Here is a 9,508-nt window from a genome sequence, read left to right as displayed (position 1 = left end):
ATGAATGAAGAATGCAAGGAGGAAAAGTGAAGGATATCGGAATATGGTTTCCATTAGATTGAATAGAACGAATGGTACATATGTGAAGATTACAGGTCTGTCATTTATATTGGAGATGGAATAGTGTATAAAAGGAAAATAGTTAGAATTTAATGCGAGCATGCAAAAGGAAATGAGTTTCAACAATTACTAGATTTGATACAAAAATGGTTGCCCCAATCTTGCTAGGATATTGTTCCTTGTTTATACTTTGACCAAAATGATTAAAATTTAACATTCAAGTCAAAACAAAACCTGGTAGTCTTCTAAAAAAAACTAGTAGAAATATGTATGGACTAAAAAAGAAGTTAAGGATTATTAAAAAAAAAAAAAGAAGTTAAGGAAAGAGATATTTGATTTTTCTCCTCAATGAATATATGATATTCATGATGTATATACGAGGTGATTGTAGAAATTCATGAATTGAGACAAACTTCTAGTGAGAGACCGAGAGAGAGAGATATGGAAAAATAGCTATTTACTGACTAGAGAGAATAGGATTATTGGTGAGTTCATAGCATCTGGCTCGAGTTCTAATAGATTGATATTAAAACATAATTTTTATTTAGAAAAATTATTGGAGATGCTTTCATAAAAGAAAAAAAGAAACAAAAAAAACATTGTTGGAGATAAAGGCATTAGGAGTCGATCAATTTTACTTGCCTAAATAAAAATTGGCCCGTGAGCTTATTGGGTGATTGATCACTGACAATGACAAAACTCATGAATGCATCGGCCCATTGGTTGACCAGATGGAGGGGCCTACATAGTCAATGGATTGGTGACCTATCATTGGTCACACTCGAAATAAAATTGAAAGGGCTCAAAGTCAAGTGCTGAAAAAAAAGTTTAGTAAAGAGGACTCAAAATATCTAATCACCTTGTATTTACCAGATTTTCGTTAATAGAAAATTTTGAGTTAAGTATAAAAGAATTTAGACACTGATGGTGAATTTAACTCCTTTCAAAATTTACATGGTACCATGCTCATCTATTATTCCAACAAAATTCTTTGAATTAAAAAAAGAAATTAGACAGAACGCCCATTATCATTCTAGTGGCATAAGTCTTCTTTTTATAAGTGAGAAATTGTTGTATATGAGTTTTTTTTTTTTTTTTTTTTTTTAAAGACATATTTGCACACCAATAATTTGGCTCTTTTGGCTAAGCAGGGTTGGAGGTTAGTGCGTAATCCGGGTTCTCTTTTGGCTCGATTGTATCAGGCTAAGTACTTCCCAGATGGAGATTTCTGGTCTAGTGGGCTTTCTTCTTCTCTCTCTGCATGCTGGAGGGGTATCCATGCGGCTAAACACATTCTGAGGAGGGTGTTTGTTGGCAGGTGAGGAATGGTTTGCAAGTAAGGATTTGGAAGGATCCGTGGATTCCGAGACCTTCTTCTTTTCTCTCTATTATTCGGCATGAGAATGGGCCGGAGAGAGTTTCTGATTTGTTACTCCCAGGTTTTTCTTAGAATCTGGCTCTTATTAATCAATATTTTGTAGCTGATGATGTTGATGTTGATTTTATCTATGCCTCTTAGTCAGAGGGATGTCCCTAATCGTCTTATCTGGCATTATGATAAGAAAGGTAGATTTTCTACCAAGAGTGCTTATGTATTAGCTTTTGAGGAGCTTCATAACTATGGAGAAGTTGCTACTAGTTCGAAGAATCTTTCTTCTTTCTGGAAACAGATTTGGTTTGCTCAAATACCGGGCAAGGTTAAAGTTCATTGGTGGAAAGTATGCTCTTCTATCTTACCAGCAACTGCTTTGTTGAGTATTAAAAGGGTTTTTGTTCAGGATGGTTGTTGGTTTTGTAATGATCATGATGAATCGATTAATCATATCATAAGGGATTGCCAGTTTGTTCAAGATTTGCTCTCTCTTTTTTCGGAGCTACATGGGGTGTTACAGATTGACTGTAATGAAGGTATGTCAATTATTACTTGGTTGGCCTCTTGTTTTGATATTCTATCTAAAAAGAGTGTGGCTCTATTGCTTAGAGTTAGATGGTTTGTTTGGAAAGAGCGCAATCTGAGAGTGTGGTCAAATCAGTTTGTCTTTTTGACTCACTTACAGTTTCAGATTAGATCATATGACATGTTGTTTCAATCTACTTTGGCTACACCTAGTAGTACTGTTTTGAGGGGTAGGGCAGTTTGGTCACCACCTCCTTCCGGCTGGCTTACGGCCAACTGTGATGGAGCCTTTAATTTCTCCTCCAAATCTGGTGGAGTAGGAGTGGTTCTTCATGATGCTATGGGGGATATTGTTGGTGGAATTTGTTTAAAGGTCAACTTTGTTGCCTCTCCAGATATTGTTGAGGCCATGGCTTATAGGGCTGCTTGTTCCCTGGCAGTATAGTGTCATCTTCCTCCTATTATGGTTGAGATAGATTGTCAGAGTATAGTTTCTGCTATTGAGGTTGAGGGGGAGGAGACTTCATCCTTGGGTCGTATTATTGAGGACATCAACTTTTCTCTTGGGATGTTGATGGGTTCTTCCTTGAGACATGTGTATTGTGAATCTAATATGGTTGCCCATAATTTAGCTAAACTAGCTTTACATTCTTCTTATAATCTTTCATGGAGTGGGCTTGTCCCTCCTGTTATTAGAAGCTTTGTGGCTTCTCATTGTACTCTTTGATTGAGTAATACAATTCAGTCGTCTTTCTCTTCAAAAAAAAAAAAAAAAACTACCTTCCATAAAAGCCCAAATCACTCGAATTCAAAGTCAACGTTACACATACCATAACTTGAACGATCATTGCGAATCAAAGTCACAAGGGGTTGGGTTTTTAATTTTATTATTGTAAGGCTCATCTTGTAAGATCCATCTTGATTGTTCAGACTTTAAAAAACTTCATCCAGTCTCATTTTGGACATATCAATAGTTCAACGTGATAGTAAATATGTATAAAGGAGCTTTTTGAACTTGATAGTCTCACAATAATAAGTCTAGGAGTCGTCAAAGGGCCAAGTGGGGCTAAGCGGGCTTGGACAAGGTCTTACAGCATTTTTACATAATAACAGGCCATATTGAGCCGAGTTTTACAATAAGCCCAAACTCATCCATATAAGTGGGCCAGATAGGGTAGCCCTCATTTATCTAGGTGGGGTCGGACCTATAATATATATATATATATATATATATATATATATTTATATAAAGTGGTGTATCGGATTGTTTCATAAGTAGCTGGCTTGGAGGAATTGCTTTTCATCATGTACATATGTAGTGTAAACTGTGTAATTAAACTCATGCAAGCAAACAATTTCCATAACTTGTGATAATCTGTTAATTAACTTTTGCACCTACTCAACTTTGAAACTCATATAGAACCAATAAATTTACTAGTCCTTGTACTCGAGTGCTCGTACAATTAATTAGGTTATCCAGCTCTTGGCTAGGGCCTAAGGTTTGAAGAATTGCCTTGCGAGCGTAAGGCACATGTATATTTATTTCATTGATTCTTAAACTGTCACGTCCCGAATTTTGAATAAATAAATTCAAATCTGAAACACGATAACTTAACAAGCATAAGAAAAACACATAGAAAATTTTTCATTTAAATTAAGCAACTAAACAAACTGAGCTCACAATGTCAATACCTAGGCCTGGGATTGGTTTGGCTCGGCTCGGGATTGAGGCTATACCGAGACCGATACCGACTTTATAGTCGGCTCAGATCGGTTCGGGATGCCGGAATTTTATCAATGATACCGATTGGTTCCGAAACCGATTGATTCGGTACAGTTTCGGTCCAAATCGGTTTCCACATTTTCATTTTCACGATCTGGATCTTCCACATTTTTATCGTTGAACTCACTTCGTGAACTGGGTTCCTGGTTTGGTGGTGCAGGGTGGATTGGAAGAAGGTGAAGGAGAGGCAGAAGGAAGAAGGTGGAGCAAGGAAGAAGGTGGGTCTGTTGTAGGTGCAGAGGTGGGTTGGGACAAAGAGATGTGGGTTGGAGCAAGGAAGAAGGTGGGTCTGCTGTAGGTGCAGACGTGGATTGGGACAGAGATGTGGGAATTAATAATTATTAGTTGAAGAATAAGAAGCAGATGAAGAAGAAGGAGCAGCAGAAGAAGAAGAAGAATCAACCCATGGGCCTCAATAATTGGTCTCAGACCAATCATGGCAGCTCCACCATGTCCACGCGCACGACACCACCACCCCTGCCGTCTCCGTCAAACCGTACCCATGGCTCACCACGAATCCCAGCGACTCAATCCGAGACAGAACCGCCACGGGCAGCGGAGCTCTGGAGGTCATGATCTGCTTTCGGCTCGGCTTGGACAATTCGGTATGTATTACACCCATACCAGTGCCGACCCGTTTACATAGTTTTCGGTACGGTTCGGATCGGGATGCCGGAGAACTGCCTTTCCATACCGAGCCGATCGGTTTCGGCGCGGGTCGGACGGGATCGGTATCGGTTTCTCGGCTTTGAATTCCCAGGCCTATCAATACCGACTCGTTCTTTAGAGTCACATATTACATTACAGATAGTTCACAAATTAAACTGAATGACAATTCTATAAGAAAACACACCCACCACAACTCACTACACAGCGGAAGACTTAAAACTAAGATTACCCTTCGACATCCACGCTACCGAACGTACCCCTCAGCTTCGACGACGATTAATCGATATTCTAACCTACACAATAAACCCTACACCATAGAATAGTGCACCGAGTTGAACAAAACAATCCCGGTAAGCTTTTTAAGCCCGTATGAGTAAACTCAAATAAAGTGACTCACGTCACGCATGCTTATAATTTCTCAACTTGTGAGAAGATTACAGCAACAATATTTAATTCCACAAAATACATGCTTTCACCATCTTAGTCTAACAAAACCATATGCAATTATCACAACAAAAATGTCAAGTTCAAATTAAACAATAACATGCTCAATAATTTCAACCCAACTAAAAACCCATATGCTCTGTCTCTCAATTCATTTTCCAATCACTACAGATCACAACCCACAACTGTACCCACAATAAGAGTTAAGCAAAATCAGTAATCCCTGCATAGAAACTTAGTTCAGGAGATCACAACAATACAAAAGGCAGTAATCCCTGCATATAACTTAGTTCAGGAGATTACAATTAAAGAAAACAAGCAAAAGAATTCATAGTAATCCCTGCATATAGTTTAGTTCAGGAAATTACATTAAAACAAACAATTCATTCGAAATCAAGTCCCACATGAATGACAAGAAAAAGGACACCGACACTCTATTTTAAAACAAATATACCCAAGGGCACACAATAACTTAAAGTTATTCCCCAAGAAGTATATTGTACTCAAGGGCACACAATAACTCAAGGTTATTCCCCAAGAAGTATATTGTACTCAAGGGCACACAATAACTCAAGGTTATTCCCCATGAAGTACATTGGCAGACATACTAGAGCTCTAATTGCATCGTAACCTGTCACCTTGTGACTCAACACCTCACTGAACTCAACTACTCATTCAACACAATAAGCAACAGTTCAAAACGATATTCTGAATAAATCACAATTCACTCATATCATAATGTCACGCCATCCAATATATATATTCCATGTAAATATATATATACGTATTCATTCACGCAGGAATGACCACTAATACCAACTATAGTTTTATAAATTATACTTCTCGAAAATCATTTTATATCAAAACATTGTTTTAACTTACCCATGAACCATTGTCAATCAAGTTCATATATTTTAAAACAAATAATTTGTTTCGATAAATACGATTTTTCATGCTAACAATTAAATATACTAAATTAAAACATGCTACTTTATCAACCGAAACACCGTGAGATTTACTCACCTCCAAATCCTGCTGCGTCTTCAACAAAAGAAAGACAAGCACAAAATCATCCATACTCCGCTCACACAATTCCGTCAATCACCTAATCACATCAAGGTCACACTCAATACAACACAAAGCACAAAAATCACAAAACACAATTATACAACGATCCAACAGTCTGATCCTCATCCAAGACCATCCAACTTCTTCGGAACACTTCTACGATCAATAAATCAAAACTACAAGTCGATCGAACGGCCGAATCCTCACGGATCGAAAACCGAAACGAATCGAAAACCCTAAAACCCTAACATGCTCATACGATCTCCAAAAATTACAATCTATATATCAAAATGCTCGTATCGACGAGTAGATCGCAATCAGGAACATAAACTGTCTCTGAGGTGGCCAAAAACCGCCGGAAAACACCACCACAATGGTGGCACCGCCACCGGCCCAAAGTCGAAATTTGGCAAAACTCACAACATGAAAGTTCTTCATCTCAACTCCAATTGAAACATTCATAACTAGCACAAAGTCTGAATCAAAGCCATTTGGCAGGAATTTACCTCGCAAGTTTTGAAAACCGATGAACCCTAGATTCTCAATCTTCCAAATTCGAGCTCCACAGGTTGAATCGTTGCAAGCCGTTTTATGGAGAGTATCTACGTCCCCTGGGCTTCAAAAGCCCCCACTACACCAATTTTTCAATCAGACGACACATATCAGACGACAACAAACATTTTAACTGTCGTATGAAATAATCAGACCACAGCAAGAAATATTCTGTCGTCTAAGTTTTCGAATCCAACAACAGTTTTTTCTTGGCTCTTGTGCAAAATCATTTCTGACAATGGTTGATTTTTTTGATGTTGTCTGAATGAGTCGATTCAGACAACAGTTATTACGTTATGTTGTCCAAGGTTCATTTATACAATGGTTGATTTTTGCTGTTGTCTGATTATTTCAGTCACACAACTGTTATTAGGTGTCTGTTGTCTGATATCTTGTAAGCCAATGGCTACTGAAAGATGTTGTCTGATTTAAGTGGTTCAGACAATGGTTTTTAATTTGTCTGTTCACATGAGTTTCAGACAATGCACCTTATTTGATGTCGTCTGAGTTTTTTTTTTTTCCGATACAATCAATGGCTGACTTTAGTTAGGGTTTGACTTATACTTTAACACTTAACACTTTCCTCCATTCCATCGAGCAAAACACCCACTCCGGCCTCCAGCTGAAAATCACCTTCTCTCTCTCATCCCTCAGTCCCGCCCTCAGCCCTCCCTCAGTCCCGCTCTCAGCCCCGCCCTCAGCCCGCTCTCAGACCACGAACCCCTCTCTACTAAGCAGTTTGAAGGCAGATCCTCTCAAACTTAGCCGGAGTTCGTCATATTTAGAGTAAGGATTGCACAGAGGACCAAAGCCCCAAAACTTCGACCATAGATCGGAACTCAGAGAGCTCCGCCATCCCTACAAAACTAGGCACACCTCCTTGCTTCACCACCATCACGCCAAAACCTCCGCCATCCATGAGGAGCTCCAGCGCCACCATCGCACCGATGTTGCGTGTGCCTCGCAGCACCACCAGCCCAGCGACCACGCGAACGACCTTCATCAATGGTAGAGCCTCCGGTATGCTCGCTACCTGCGTCATTCAACCCATCGATATCATCAAAGTGAGTGTTGAAATTCATCAAGATTGTAATTTTTGTGAGATTTGGATGCCATCGTTTTGTAATATTTCGTTCGTGGTTTCTAGAGGAAGTACAGTCGAAACAGAGAGAGTGAGAAAGAGACCGAGAGAGAGAAAGAAACCGAGAGAGAGTGGTGATTTCATTTTGCTGCGAGGAGAAAGAAGATCTGTGTCGAATCTGTCTGCAAGATTCAGATCGGTGGAGAGAAAGCGTTTTGTATCGAAGGTATTGTTTCCCAGATTTCTATATTTTGTTGGGGTTTTTGTTTTCTCTTTTGATTCATGTTATTGACTCTGGGTTTCGGAAATTGGGAATTGAGTTTTATTGTGTTGAGTTTGATTAGTTTTTACGGTTAGGGTTACTGAATTGGGGTTTTTTTTTGGGTGATTGAATTTGATTCTGTAATTTCAGAGTTTTGATTATGAGTTTGTTCTGTTTATGCTTAATTAAAGAGTTGGCTATCTGCCGAGGCCTTTAAGTATTGTAATAGCAATATAGTTTTTTTTCCAAATATGGTTCAGTGGTGTGTTCAAATGGTAGAGGAAGAAGAGGAGTAATAGATATGAGTTTGGTTTGGAGAGTAGGGATTGCAGGTTCGGAAATTTGTGTTTTTTGCTGTTGTGTTCTTCTTCTTTTAGTTTTGTTTGTGCTGGGGTTAGAGATATAGGTATTTGAGTGGAATGGTTTTATCAAATAGATAAATTAATCCTCTTTGCTCTGTTTATATGCTTGTGAAGTAAAATGGGTTGAAAGGAAATCCATATTTTCTGGTTGAAGTTGCCTTTTTTTATGATCTGTACTGGACTATGTATTGGAATTACTGTTAACTGAGGCAAATATATATTGTTGGTAGTAATTTCTGTAATTTTTGGTGATTTTTTTTTTCGTGACAGGATTTGCTTAGTTTTGAACTTTGTATGTGGTAATATCTGGGGACTGGGATCTCTTTCATTGCATGTTATGGGGTCTTGGTTTGAATTGAAATTCGTTTTTCGTTTAAGTTTTTGTTATTGAGTGCCATTAAGGCTTCTGTAATTCCAACTGGTTGTTTTCGAGTTTGGAAATTTACCCAAAGACACTTTGAAGTTTGGGGCATAGAGCATAATCACTCTACCTCTGTAAGAAAAAAAAAATTTCTTTCAGGTTCGAAAGGTTAAGCATCATGTTTTTTTTTAACTCAATCTTATTTGGTGGTACATTCAAGTGGTATGGTGCTTGTTCTGCTGGAAGGATCTGTTATGTGATGTTTTGAACTGAAATTTGATTATCTTATACTGTGAGAAATTGATGAGTGGTAGTTAATGTGGGTTGGAGTACTTGACTTATGGGTCTTTGTTATTCAGGGAAATGCTTCCTCTGCCATGGGTGTTGCTGAGGACTGCCGCAATACATTCTTGGAACTGCAGAGAAAGAAGGCCTTTCGCTATGTGATTTTTAAGATTGATGAGAAGGAGAAAGAGGTTGTGGTAGAAAAGACTGGAGGCCCAGCTGAAATTTATGATGATTTCACTGGTTCATTGCCTGAAAATGATTGCCAATATGCAATCTATGACTTTGATTTTGTCATTTCAGAGAATTGCCAAAAGAGCAAGATCTTCTTCATTGCATGGTTTGTTTCTTTTGGTTATTATGTTTGACTGAAGTGATGGTGTGTTTGACTGAATTTTTCTCTTGGGCACTATGTTTTATTGAAGATGATGGCATGCTTTGAATTTTTATTATCAGAAAAGATCAGCCAGAGGATGAAAATTCTTCAGCATTTGGTTCTTGGATGTAATAAGGTATTTATGTTATCTCTACTTGGTTTTAGGTCAGTCAAATTACTTAGCACATGTAGGTAGTATTTCCTACAGAATGAAGTATAGGAATTGAAGATGAATTTGGTATCTTTGGTACTACTTCTGATTACTAGACAACTCTAAAAACATCTCAGTAAATTATCTAGGGCTCTGT

The 9,508-nt window shown here is 38.3% G+C and overlaps 1 protein-coding gene across 1 annotated transcript; it reads left to right on the top strand.

The window, feature by feature from the left end:
- Positions 1–8,856: 8,856 nt before the first annotated feature.
- Positions 8,857–9,192, top strand: LOC112165671 (actin-depolymerizing factor-like). The gene has a single exon (XM_040506168.1). It carries the CDS (start codon positions 8,857–8,859, stop codon positions 9,190–9,192), a length of 336 nt encoding a protein of 111 aa, XP_040362102.1.
- Positions 9,193–9,508: the final 316 nt, after the last annotated feature.

Source organism: Rosa chinensis, chromosome 1, assembly GCF_002994745.2.
Source record: "Rosa chinensis cultivar Old Blush chromosome 1, RchiOBHm-V2, whole genome shotgun sequence".
In the NCBI taxonomy this organism is placed as follows: domain Eukaryota; kingdom Viridiplantae; phylum Streptophyta; class Magnoliopsida; order Rosales; family Rosaceae; genus Rosa; species Rosa chinensis.
Note: the sequence above shows the minus strand (reverse complement) of the source record. Positions and strands in the feature narration are given on the sequence as shown.

What these genes read in the sequence shown, in the direction of transcription:
- LOC112165671 (XM_040506168.1), top strand. Translation starts at nt 8,857, where the DNA reads ATGTGGGTTGGAGTACTTGACTTATGGGTCTTTGTTATTCAGGGAAAT.